At 41.5% G+C, this 14160-nt stretch overlaps 1 protein-coding gene across 1 annotated transcript; it reads left to right on the forward strand.

The window, feature by feature from the left end:
- Nucleotides 1-368: 368 nt before the first annotated feature.
- LOC102830998 (testis-expressed protein 19.2-like) lies at nucleotides 369-1376 on the forward strand. Its single transcript, XM_006868033.1, has one exon. It carries the CDS (start codon nucleotides 369-371, stop codon nucleotides 1374-1376), a length of 1008 nt encoding a protein of 335 aa, XP_006868095.1.
- The last annotated feature ends 12784 nt before the right edge of the window (nucleotides 1377-14160 follow it).

Raw genomic sequence — 14160 nt, forward strand, 5'->3', positions numbered from 1 at the left:
CCTCAGAGACCCCATACAGGGTCACTGCGAGTCACGCACGACACACTTGATGGCACGTAATAACAACAAGCTGGAAAGGGTGTGCCCCTCTCCCACCCCACCCCCATTCCTGCTCTTGGAGCCAAAGCTGCTCCCGCTGCTGCTAGGGGGCGCCACGGTCACTCCCTTCTCCTTTGGCTTCCCAGGGGATCGCAGGAGCTGAAGAAATTTCCAGAAGCTCCTTCCCAACTTCTGCAGGCCCTCATTGGGACCCAGGTCACCCAGCCTCAACCCAAATCCCCACCAAGACACTTTTCTCTCCCTTCCCGCCTCCTGCCCCTCCCACTTCTCAGTGGCCCCCAGTCAGGAAGGAGGCAGGGCCTGTGGCCATGTGTCCCCCGCTCAGCGTGCGTTACCAGCAGGAGGACGTGTCTTACCTGCGCGAATCTTGGGTGTACCAGCTCCAACATGGCCCCCCGATGCAGCTCTGCTTCTTGTGCTTCAAGGCCGCCTTTCTGGACCTCAAAGAGTTGTTGGAGCTGGAAGCCTGGGGAGACGAGGACTGGGACCTGGACTTCATGGACTACGTGGATCCGGGTCCTGAGCAGGGTGACTCCCCAGGGCCGGGGCCCAGTTGGGGGCAGGGCCAGGCTGCAGAGTCAGAGGGGCTGGGCCAGAACTTCAACTTTGTGCCCACTGAGCTGACGCCTCAGGAGGTGGTGCCACTGGAACTGGACCCTGAGGACACCGACTGGACTCAGGGGCTCCCCTGGAGGATCGAGAAGTCTCACCTGTGCCCCCACTGGCTGAACCACCCTGTCCTGTGGCACGGGTTCCTGAAAACGGATCTGCCGCCGGGAGAGCCCATAGTGCTGCAGCTGGGCTGCACCCAGACCCTGGACCCTGCCCAGGCCCAGGACAGGTTACTGTGCCTGCAGTTCATCACCATCGTGGGCTGCTTGGACTCTATCTACTTCCGAAGGATGGTGCCCTGTCGGGCCCTGCAGATGCCAGACCAGGGCTGGGAAGTGCTGCTAGAGCCCAAGGAGGTCTGGGTTGTGAGGCTTCAGGACGCCTTGCAGCAGCAGCAGAAACTGCAGCAGTGGAAGCTGAGTGTTCTGGAGCCTTCGGCCTTCGGCCCGCATGATGAGCTGGTGCCCGCAGACCTGGCCCTGCAAAAGCGGGGCTTCACCCTCCTCTCCCATTCGCCCTTGGACCAGAGTGACCCGGAGCCAGGGCCCTCCGAATCTAGGCTGCTGTCTGCTGCAGAAGGTCAGGAGCTGGGCACCTTGGAGCTCTGGGTCAGCGGACCCATGGGGCCTGTCATGGAAACCTCCGCTCTGGCGGAAGCATCCTCTGTCCAGGACTTCAGCCGGGGCTGTGAACCGAGGGAATGAGGCCCAGCTGGCTGTGGGGACCTCGATGCCAGTGCCTCCACCTCAACTCTGCAGCCATAAGAGCCACCCAAACGATGGGGCTCCTGCCCGGTGCTGGAGGAATTGGAGCTGTCCAGGGCCTGTGCCTCAGGCCCCTCATGCCACGGCTTTAGTGATACAAATGCCAATAACTGAGACTCTTATCCTTCGATTTTCAGAGTCAGAAATGTGATGCTGACCAGGGACACTTGTGAGCTTGCTTGTTTAGTGATAAGCAGGGTGTGGAGCTACATGCAGGCCCTGACCTGGTCTTGCGACGGATACCCATGTGTGGTCATCTGTCCAGATTGTCTTGGGGACTCCTGGCCTACCGAGGGGGGAGACGTGGTTTCTGATGTTGCCTATGTTCTGCAGTGTGAAAGTTTGGTTCGGTGCCTTGTATGTTGTTGTTTTAGTTAAATAAAGTTGCAGTTCTGTAAAAAAAAAAATAATAAAAACCAAGTACTGGATTTTGTCATACTACACACATAGTGTTCAAAGGAGGCTAATGAGCAAGAGGGTTGTGTGATTTGCAAAAACTGAGTAATGGCGTAAAAGCATAAACTTATTGGTATAACAACACAGTAATTTAATGCCAGAGCTGGCAACCTTTAGAACAAAATCATTAAAAGGACAAAAAAATGCCGGTGAAACCATATGATGGTCTGTTGGACATAAGGTACCATTTGAAAAAGGTAGAGAATGGACAGTGGTTCATTGTATCTTCCCATTCCCAGTGCTAAGCAACTGACGTAGAAACAGAAAAACTCAGCCAATTATCTGGATATTTTAGTTTTTCTTATAAAAAATGGTGTATAGACGGTGTCCAGAATCCTATCATTGCTCAGTTGTCAGTCAAAAAGTCATTGTTATACATAAATATGATGTCATATCAATGCATAATAAACCTCCCTGTCAATCAAAAGTATTGTTATGTATAGACTTTGTGTCAGACATTTTAGGCTTTGCATTGAGATATGAAGTGCATGCAAATTAAGGAAAATTTAAAGATGGCATGGCCACAGGCAAATATATTTAAATAGGCTTTATGGAGGAACTGACACTTGAGGAAAAACAAAAAAAATGCAAGTAAGTAAATACAGTTTCTGAACAAAAAAGTCAACTTTTGAAGAAGGAAAGAAAAATATTAATTTTGTTCTTGTATTATAAGTAGTAAATTGTTCCCATGTACACAAATCCACTCATTAGAATTTTGTAAGTGGAAAAGGAAACATAATAAAAGACATGAGATATTAACAGATTTTTTTGTATTTTCAAATAGAAATTTAAATTTAATATAAATTTTCAGAATAACTATCTGAGCAGTTCATTTTCACTATTATTCAAAAATACTTCCATCTGAAAATGTAAAATTTTGGATTCCATTTTTCTTTCTCATCACTGGTGAAATTTCTTTGGCTGAGAGTCTTCACTGTAGAGCAAGAACTCTTAATGGCAGGGTATAAATACCTGACAGTCTCATTTCTCAACACTTTTGCCTAGGTGTAGACTTTTATCCCTGCTATGGCTGCAACCAGAATTAAAAGAAGCAACATAGAAGAAATAGGACACATGGTCTACGCTCGCATCTTGTTTAAGCCTAATACAGAAGCCTTGAGTTGAGGCAAGTTATGTAACCTTGGTCTCAGGTTCTTCATTTATAAAATAATGTAAAAACCCCAGCCTATTACCAAGCCAGTCTATTCTGACTCATGTTGATTTCATGCATTACAGAGTAGAAAGGGAGCTCCATAGGCTATTCTTGGCAGTCATATTTATAGAAGCAGATCACTAGAACTGTTTTTGCAAGTTGTAGTTCTCAATTAGCATACAAGTGCAAACTACACTCCACACAGAAACCTTTACCTAAAAATTGATAGTAAATTCACTCACACAACAATAGATATTGTGTACCTTGTCTATTTTAAATACTGTTGTTGCTCGGTGTGGACTAGTTGGTCCAACCATAGAGTTCCTATGTATAACAGAAGGAAGCACTGCCCAGTCATGAACCAACCTCACTATCATTGCTGTTTGCGTCCATTGTTGCAGCCACTGTGTCAGTCTGTCTCACTAAGGGTCTTCTCTTTCACTGATCCTTTGTTTCCCAAGAAGCTCTGGTAGTGAAGTGGGTTAAGTGTCAAAATACTAATCACAAGTTCAGTGGTCTAAATCCACCAACTACTCCGTTGGGCAAACATAAGGTTGCCTGCTCCTGTAAAGATTGACAGTCTAGGATTAGACTTTTAAGATTTACAGTGTAATCAATCCTATGGAGCAGTTCTACTTTCTCTTATTTTGTATAAGTCAAAGTTAACTCGACAGCAGTAGGTAGTCTACCTTACCAAGTATAATGTCCTTCTCTAGGGACTGATCTTTTCTGATAACATGCCCAAAGTAAGTGAGAAAATCTTGTCACCCTTGTGTCTAAGAGATATTCTGGCTGTATTTCTTCCAAAACAAATTTGTTTGTTCTTGTGGCAGTCCATACTTTCAATATTCATCACCAACACCATAATTCAAATGCATTGATTCTTCTTTGGTCTTCCTTATTCATTGTCCAGCTTTTGTATGTACATAAGGTGATTGTAAACACCATATTTTTTGGTTCAGGAGCACATTAGTTATTAAAGTGACTTGTGTCCTGTATAACCCTTGGAAGAATTCTTTTGCAGCAGAATTTCTTAGTATAATACGTCATTTGATCTCTTGACTGTTGTTTCCATGTGTGTTAATTGTTGGATCCAAGTAAAATGAAATCCAAAATTAAAGTCATGCTCTTTAGGATGTAAATTATAACCTCCCATGGAGCAGCTTGTGATCTTTCAATTACCAGTCCACTATGTAACCTACAAAGGAGCCCTGGTATAGAACTGTGGGTTAATGCGTGAGAATGCAAAGCCATTTGAACTGCAAGGTCGGCAGTTCAAACTCACCAGCTGCTCCTCAGAAACCCTATACAGGGTCGCTATGGGTCGGAATCAACTTGACGGCACTTCACAACAACCAGGGCACTTGTTGAGAAAACTAAGGACTAGAAAAATTATTTTGCTCATGATCACAGGGTATGAAGTAGCATAATTAAAATTTGAACCTAGGATTCCTAGCTCTTTATTAATTATCAAGAAATTCAGGAAGATAATATAAAATATATATGGTATCCATTGGCTAATGTCACAGGATATGAGATGCAAAAGATTCCGTAGAAGATACGTGTTTTTTCTTCTCAAGGCAAAAATAAAAAAGAAATCGACTTTGCAGTAACATATTATTGCTTTTGCTGTGAAGCAGGCTGAGCTTAAATTTCTCCCACATTGATTACTTCCCCACCCCTCACAGAGACTGGAGTAGGGCTAAGAAAACTGTGGCATATAGGTACCAATTACTGTCAGTTAACATTGAATGTCTTGTAATGGTCAAAATCATGGTAATTAGTGGAATATAATTTGCTTACATAGAGCAGAAGTAGTTTGGATATGAAATTTACTCTTCCTGGTGTGGTACTGTAGATTTTGGACCACAAGGTTGGTGGTTCAAACTCATCAGCCACTCTTCAGAAACCCTATTGGGGTTGCTATTAGTTGGAACTGACTCAATGGGTTACCACAACAAATAGATTTTCTGACAGGCACTGATGTGTTTGAACTGCCTACCTTGCAGTTAGTAGCCCAGTGCTTACCTTACAGACTACTGATACCTAATTGATAAATTGAAATATAATAATATTCTACACATGAGTAAAATTTGTATTTGCTGGAACCGACTCGATGGCACATAACAACAACAACAACAACATACTTTGGTAAGCAAAGATGCTTTGAAGGTTTTTAAATTTAGGTTCAAGCAAACAAGCAAAAAGAAAATAACCCAAAAAGCATAATAAGGAAGCACAAAATGCAGAAAAACATTCTCTTGTAAGTGTCAGGGGATTTTAATTTTGTGCAGAGTTTGAGGTAATTGAACCAGAAAGGACTATATGTGGTGGCTGAATTGTTCTCAAATATCTCCATCCTGTTGACCAATTCACAGATAGACACTGATAGCCAAAACAGAGAAGGTCACAAAATTTCATTAGCCAGCTAGAGAAAAGACTAAGACTTTCCAAGAAGGGAACAGAGAAACAGAGAGATGTAGAAATTTTGTAAAAAAGCAAAATGGCAACCTAGATGGAACGGTGAAGTGTAACTCACTTAGGGATCCCTGAAGCTACTCACCATCAAACCAAAAAATAAGAACAACCTCATCACATAAGGCAAGGTATTTACACAATTTGGGACCAATTCACCATTGAGTGACTCTGTGAGAAATTTGGTTTAATCCCAAAGATGGGCGTTTCTTACTATCCTGCGGAAGTGTACATTCTTTTAGCTCCTAGTCCCAAATGAAATGTGCTTCAAAGTAGGTCAGAGACAAATGACAGCTCTCAAGAGCTTTGCAGCAGACCATATATGTGGCATAAGAAAAACACAGCCTCTTACAGAAAAGTCTCAACTCTCAGGTTTTTAAATGAATTTTCTAGCTGAAATGAAGTACGGAATAATCCTTTCACATTTATTGAATTAAGAATTTTGGCCATGCATTTTATCCTCAAGTTCAATTTTTCTTCTTCATCCATCCATTTTTATTTTTTTATGTTTATAAGTTTTGAGTGTATGGCACTATACCAGACACTGTTATTAGCAAGCATTTTGTAGATATTTGTCATAATGATCTCAGTAAACACTAATCTGGACATACCAAACTCGTTTTACAATTTTTCCTTCATTGCTTGAAGTAACAATTCTGAATCATAAAATCTGAGACATCTATGTGTACGAGTTGGGCTGCTAACCTCAAAGTCAGCAATTTGAAACTACCAGCTGCCCCGTGGGAGAAAGATGAGGCTTTCTGCTCCCGTAAAGGTTTACAGCCTCAGACACCCTATGCAGGGTCTCTATGAGTCAGAACCAACTCCAAGGCACACCATCACCACCATGTAGGTTAATGTGCTGGACTGTGATGTTGGTTTGAACCACAAGGTTGGTGGGTCAAGCTCACCAGTCACTCTTCAGAAACCCTGTACAGGGTTGCTATAGATCGGAACGGACTCAACAACTCGATGGTACTTAACAACAACAACAATATGTGTTTGAAAAGGAACCCTACCAGCACAGTGGTTTACGAGGTAGGGTCCTAACAGCAAGGTCAGTAGTTGGATTCTATTAGTAGTGTCTCAAAAGAAAAATGAGGCTTTCTACTCCCAGAAGATTTACAGCCTCGGAAACCCTATACAGCTTTGCTCTGAGTCAGAATTGACTTGGTGGAACAGAATCACCACCACCATGCATTTGATGGAGTCCCAGTATGGCACTGTAGGAATCACTGGACTGCTAACCTCAAGGTGAGCGGTTCAAACACACCAGCTGCTCCTTGGAAACCCTATACTGGGTTACTATGAATCAGAACCAACTTGATGGCACTTAACAAAAACAATACAATCTTGAATAAGCTTACAAGAGTCTTGCAGGTATAATTATCAACCATGAAGGGTACAGAGTGAACTAGTATTTCAGAGATTGAGAATACTTAATTTATGGTATAAAGTGGATGTTTCTACATGCCACTAAAGGCCTTCTTCCATTTGGCTCTGACCTAGCTTTTTGCATAATGTGTAAGTCTAGCTCCTTTCACTCACTGCCCCCAGTACATGTCACCATGCTTTCCCACTTCCTTCTGATTCTATATCTAAATCCTAGTCGTTTTTAAAATAGCATACATGATACTTTCTTCTTGAATGTTACTTCCAATGGACTAATCCTTCCCTTCTCTCAATGCTTTCCTTTGTCACTCACCATTTGATTCCATTATTCATGAAGGTTTAGATAAAGTGATTAATTAATTAATTTAACATTTATTGAGCAGCTATTATATTATTTCATTAGGAATGCAACGATGATTAATCATAGACTCTCCCTAGCAAGAGCTCATATGTTACCAGAAATGGCAGATATGTATATTACCACCCAATGTAATGAGTTCTATACTAAAAATATGGACAGAGGGCTATGGAAGCACAGAAAAAGAAGGGACTCGGTATTTTAAATTTATATCTTTAATGTAACAAACACACATATTGCCATGAACTGTTCTAAGTGCTATGTAAATATTAAGTCATATATTCACTTCAACTTACAAGGTACACATTATTATTATCCTTGGTTTACAGAGGAAGAAACTGAGGCATGCTCATGCAGGTGGTAGGTGGCAGAACCAGGATATCATTCAGAATCCAGGTAGCCTGGATTGTGAATCCTGGCCCAGAACTCCTGATTGCCTCAATATATATTCAGTCATCAGAGAAGTTTTGGAAATAAATTTGTTGCCAAAAGAAATTGGCAGCTCTGATGACCCAGCACTTAGTACATTGTATGTGATAGAAGCTCAATGAATGCTTATGGAATAAATGATCTGATGCTTCCAGGAGGATATATAGAAGGCAAAAGAAAGAAAGAAGGACATTTTGATAGGCAAAAGAAAGAAAGAAGGACATTTTGATAGGCAAAAGAAAGAAAGAAGGACATTCCCAGAAGATAGAAAGAGATATGTAAGCTGTAGAGATAGTTGTTGTTGTTAGGTGCCATCGAGTCAGTACTGACCCATAGCGACCTTATGTACAGCAGAACGAAACACTGCCTGATCCTGGGCCAACCTCACTACTGTTGCCACGCCTGAGTCCACTGATCCTGAGTCCACTGATGCTGACAAGAAATATGTAGAGAACTGTGACAAAGTCCTGCACAAGTATCAGGTCTTCGTTTCCATTCTCACTCTTACTCTTCTCTCCTCAGCATCACAGCTGAGCCCAGAACGCTGTGTTTTCCAGTATACACACAGGCTGGGTTCACCTGTGGATGGCCCTGACTAGAGCCTGCAGACCTGGGGAAGGCAGAGAGAGACCAGAACATTTCTTCCAGCTCTTGGTCTGTTGCAGCACATCCCACAAGGTAACTCGGGTCTGGTGCCCTCTTCACCCTTGGATCCTCCAATTTAACTGTACTAACAATGACATACAGTTACTTACCTCTGAGCTGCTTTCCATCCCTGTTCAGTTTCTCAGCTCACCTATCTCCTGCATAATCCACACCTAGAACTAAAGTCTCTTTACAAAAAATAAATATTTAATGCTTGTATGCTTATACCCTGATGGATATATGAAAAAAATAGGAGCAGAGTATGTTCATAACAGGAAAAAGAAGTTACCCTTGCTAGAAAGGAGGCCTGGTGCAGCGCTGGTGGGTTAATGTGTCAGACTGAAAAGTTGTTTGAAATGCAAAGTCGGTGGTTCAAGCTCACCAGCCGTTCCTCAGAAACCCTCTACAGGGTCTCGAGTAGTTTTGGTGTGGCGTTGTGGGTTAATGCGCCAGACTGCAAAGCCGTTTGAACTGCAAAGTTGGTCGCTCAAGCTCACCAGTTGCTCCTCGGAAACCCTATACAGGGTCGCTATGGGTTGGAACCGACTCCACAGCAGTTAACAACAACATGGGTCGGAATCAATTCAACGCACTTAACAATAACAACAAGAAGAAGATGGAATGAAAGATGGTTTAATAATAGTTTTTATTCCCTCTTTAGCTCATCTTTAAAACAATTCACATCAGAGGATGTGTTTTGCAGAAGGTATAATTTATTAGAACTGTGGCATGTTAAGTAAATACACAAGGAGTATATTATCTATTGTTGTTATGTGCCATGGAGTCGGTTCTGACTCATAGCGACCCTGTACAGGGTTTCCAAGGCTGTAAATCTTTACGGGAGCAGAAAGCCTCATCTTTCTCAAGTGGAACCGCTGGTAGTTTCGAATTGCTGACCCTGAGGTTCGCAGCCCGATTCGTAACCATTACGCTACCAGAGCTACTTATATGAACTATAGTGTATCATTAAAATATATTAAATAAATGCATATTTATTTATTGCTGTCATTGTTATGTGTTGTGGAAGATATTTTTTGCCTCATAGCAACCTCATGTGACACCATAGAAGAGCACCACAGGGTTTTCTAGACTGTCTTCTTTACAGGGGCAGATCACAGCTCTTTCTCCCTGGGAACCAGTGCGTGGGGTCTAATCACTAACCTCGCTGTTGTGGTTAGCAGCTACACACTCAATCATTATGACGCCAGGACGCCTATTCATTATATAAGTTAGATATTTAGGTACTGCTCAGCAATGAGCCAAAAAGGTGTTTAGAATCCGATGACCTTCTCCCATAAATATTGTTGTTGTTGTTGTTAACTGCCTTGAGTTGATTCCGACCCAGTGAACCACCGACTTGCATTTCAAACGTTTTTTCAGTCTGGCGCATTAACTCACAGTGCCACACCAGGACTCAGGACACTCTTAAGGGACAGTTCTACTTTGTTACATGACATAGCTATGAGTCAAAATTTATTTAAGAGCACTTAGCAACAATATAGGAGTCCTGATGTGGTGCTGTACTGAAAAGTCCCTTTGAACCCCAACGTCAGCGGTTCAAGCTCACCAGCCGTTTCTCGGAAGTCCTATATAGGATTGCTATGGATCAGAACTGACTTGATGACCCTTAATAACAGTGGTAGCATTGTTGTTGTTGTTAAGTGCAGTGGAGTCAGTTCTGACCCATAGTGACCCTGCATACGGTTTCTGAGGAGCAATTGGTGAGCTTGAACCACCGACCTTGCAGCTCAAACCGTCATTGACCTACAGCGCCACACTGGACTATTAACCTCAAGGTCAGCAGTTTGAATCTATCAGTTGCTCCGAGCGAGAAAGATGAGGCTTTCTGTTCTGGTAATGACTTACAGCCTTGAAAATCCTATACAGAGGCTATATGAGTCAGAACCAACCCAGTGACACAAAACCACAACCACCAATATGAAAATGCATCATAATGCCAACCAAAATGTATGATCCTTCGATATCTTTTATTTGGCTCTGTTAAGTAAGAAATTGTGATAGGAGTACAGCGTCGCAGAATGACTTATGTGACTTGTGCCGGCAATATAACTTGGGAGATTTCTATCATAGATTTCATTTCCTTTGGACATATCTAAATTTAACACACATTGGGTGCCCTGAGGGGACAGGGCAAAGGAAAGGAAAGAAGGAATAAAGGGAGGAAGAGAAAGGTAAATTGGGAAAGGGAATGAGGAAATCTATTCAAATGGTTAACTGATTGGCCTTGAGTCAGTTCCAATTCATGGTGACCCATGTGTCCCAAAGTAGAACTAGGCTCCTAAAGGTTTTCAATGACCGAGTTTTCAGCAGTTGTTGTTGTTAAGTACCGTGGAGTTTGTTGAGACTCATAGTGACCCTGCATGGGGTTTCCAAGGCTGTAAATCTTTATGGGAGCAGAAAACCACATCTTTCTCCCACGGAATGGCTGGTAGTTTCGAACTGCCAACCTTGAGGTTAGCAGCCTGCTTCATAACTACTATGCTATGTCTATGTATTTCTTCTGAGGCACCTTTTGGTATACCTGAACTGCTAACCTTTTGGTTAGTCACCGAGTGTGTTAACCATTTGTACCACCCAGGGACTCCTATTCAAATGGTATGTGGACAAAAATGAAAAGATAAAAATAGCCCCAAAGACCTAGCTTCCCATTCTCTCCATATTGTTCCTAGGTTAGAAGATGCTTAGGTATAGAAATCCTTCTTTTGGATGGTGGGTGCCTACAGAAGACATGAGGCTTACCTCCCCGAGTCCATATTATTTTCCTATGTCAAGGTTCAGTAAAAGAATAGGGCTGAGCCTAGGTATCAGAAACGTGGAGTAGCTGCAATGCCCAGTGAAATGGCATGTATCTTTATACAAATGGGCACCATAAATGACAAATAGCCATTGGTCATGCAGACCAAATGAGAGTACCAGTACCTATTCATTTGTTACAGGTAGATGATAAGTTCTTTTTTTTTTTTTCAGATTAAAAAAAATATGAAGGGTATTTATATATGGATTTCTGTAGGTTTTTTCCTAGCACTTTACTCTGTAGACTACTGTTTTATATAATTTTCCACTTTATTTGGCATTTTAAAATTCGTGTCACTTTTATTTGTGCTTTTAAGTGACCCTAGGGGAAGAGCAGAAGGAAGGGGAGAAAGAAACAGCTAAAATAGCTCAGCACCTGAGTTTACTCATACTGCTCTTTCTCAAGTTCATGCTTCTGCACCAGTTGGCTCAATCTGGACAGAACCCTGGGAAATGAACAAGCCTATAGAATAATTTCTCTGTTTGGTATTTCATGTTTCAGAGTAGCTATTTTCAACTAGTTTCACATAGTGCTGCTACTGGCAACTGTTAAATTACATAGGAATGTGACTTCACACAGTTTGCTGAATAAAGGCTAGAGCATAGTAAGTGAATTTTTACTGTGCTTATATACTTACATATTTCTCAGATGCAACTAGAGTCCTAAATGCCTTTATTCGAGTGAGCAAGTTGATAAAGCATTTAAAATACACAAACATTAAAAACGTCTTTTTTTGTATTTTCAAATAATTTATAGAAACAGAATAAAACTACAGTTTGAAGTCTGGGGAAAGAAACGGCAACTAGAAATAAAAAAAATTCATAAAGAAAATGCATACAATATATATTACAGACTTTAGAAGAGTATACATATATGTTACAAAACATGCTTTGCATGATAACTTCAAGAACTAAGAAAATCTAATCTTTTTATTTGAGAAAATAAGGACTTAATTTCCTTTGGGTTCTCCCTCTCCTATTCTTGAGAATTACCGATCGCTCAGCATCATCTGCTATACATCTTCCCTAGTGCTTAGTTCTTGGATTTATGTTCTATTCAACTACTGCTTTCATTAAATAACAATGTTCATTCTCAGTAGTTATTAGTTAAAATTATCTAAATTATTGGAAATCTCCCTATCATGATAAAAATACAATTTTAAATACCTTTGTTACTATCCTAGTTAGCTAGTGTTGCTATAATAGAAATACCAGAGATGTGTGGTTTTAACCAATAGAAATTTATTTTCTCACAATTTAGGAGACTAGAAATCTGCATTCTGTCTACCAGGTCAAAGGGAAAGCTTTTTGTCTCTGTCAGCTCTGAAGGAAGATCCTTGTTTCTTTGACTTCCTGCCCCTAGGCTAGCTTCATGTGACTTGACCTGTCTCTTAACCCATCTCTGCTTCTCTCACTTGCTTGTTAATCTTTCTTCTAACTCAAAAGAGAGACTCAAGATACACCCTACACTAATCCTACTATGGCCACCAAACAAACACAACCTATTCCCAAATCAGATTATATCATAGGTATAGAGGCTAGCATTTGCAACACATATTTTGAGGGGGACACAATTCAACCCATAACATTTTACCCTTTGACCTCTCAAAATTCATGTCTTTCGCATCATCCCCCAAATCTTAAATCAACTCCGAGACCAAAATTTAATATTCTAAGTCACCTAAATTAAACATGGACTGGGCTTTAGGTATATTGCTGGGAGGAAATTCCTTTTTATCTGTAAACCTGTGAAATCGAGACTACAAGTTATCTGTTTTCAAAGTACAGTGGTGGAACAGGCACAACGTAGATATTCCCCTTACAAATGGGAGAAATGGGATGTAAAAGAAGAATAACAGGAATTAAGCAAGTGTAAAACCCAGTAGAACAATTTACGTTAGCTCTCAAGGCTTGAAAATAATCCTGTCTTTTCGGAGACCATCTGGGAAATGTCCCTGCCTTCCCGACTCTGGGGATTAGCCATGCCTTCTGGATTGGGGATGGAGAATTCTCAGCTTTGGGATTCGTTTCCACCTTTCAGGCCAATTGGTGTGGCAACATTGCTCTCTCCCGTTTGGGTGGCACATTCTCCTAGCCCATCTGAGTTGTGATCCTCCCCGCCCCCAGGCTCCACGTTAGCTGCAGTACATCCCTTCTTCTGGCCTGCTAGCATGGCAGTCCCATCCCTTTGGCAATCCCACAATCCAGAACTGAGTTGGTGAAGAGCCCACTTTTGTAATTTAGGAGGCTATGGCCGCATCCTTTGAAGCTGAGAAAGCCCTGCTTCCCTTCCCATGATGCTCCCAGCAGTTCTGCTGATCACTGAGCTGCTCCAGAGATGGTCTTATGCTTTCGGGGGGAGCACAACAGACGTAGCTCCTTTAGTCTGCTTCCTGTCTGTAGAATCCCAAGAGACAAGATAGTGTTCTTTTCTTTCATTTTTCCTCTGTCCCCTTCCATTTAAACCGATGGGTATTCTACTGCTATAATTGATAAGTTTCATCAGTCACCGACTGAATTCTCTTTAACAAAAGATTGAGTAGCTACTTCCTTGCAGAAAATTCCAGGACTTTGTGTTTCTTAGTTTTTACAACAGAATTTTCAAAAGTCTTATAAGTTTTCATTTTGCACAGTACATTTGTAAATTCATCTCTTTCCTTTTGCATTATACCACAAGTCTAAATCATATGGTCCATTTAAAATCTTGCTTAGAAATCTCCTCAGTCAGACATCCAGATTTATCACTTAGAGTTTCTACCTTCGACCAAACATCTGAATATGACTCAGACACGTTCCTTGCCACTGGATAAAAAGTAATGCTTTTCCTCTATTATCCAATCACATAGACATCATTTTCTTTTGATCAATCACCAGAAGCTCTTGTAACATCCACATTTCTAGCAGCATTATCTTGCTGGTACCATATGTATTCTCTAAGATGATGGAGACTTCCTTTAGAACTGTCCTCACTTCCTTCTAAATCCTTACCAGAATTATTGTTG

Source organism: Chrysochloris asiatica, unplaced genomic scaffold (assembly GCF_000296735.1).
Source record: "Chrysochloris asiatica unplaced genomic scaffold, ChrAsi1.0 scaffold00114, whole genome shotgun sequence".
Lineage (NCBI taxonomy): Eukaryota > Metazoa > Chordata > Mammalia > Afrosoricida > Chrysochloridae > Chrysochloris > Chrysochloris asiatica.

What these genes read in the sequence shown, in the direction of transcription:
- LOC102830998 (XM_006868033.1), top strand. Translation starts at nt 369, where the DNA reads ATGTGTCCCCCGCTCAGCGTGCGTTACCAGCAGGAGGACGTGTCTTAC.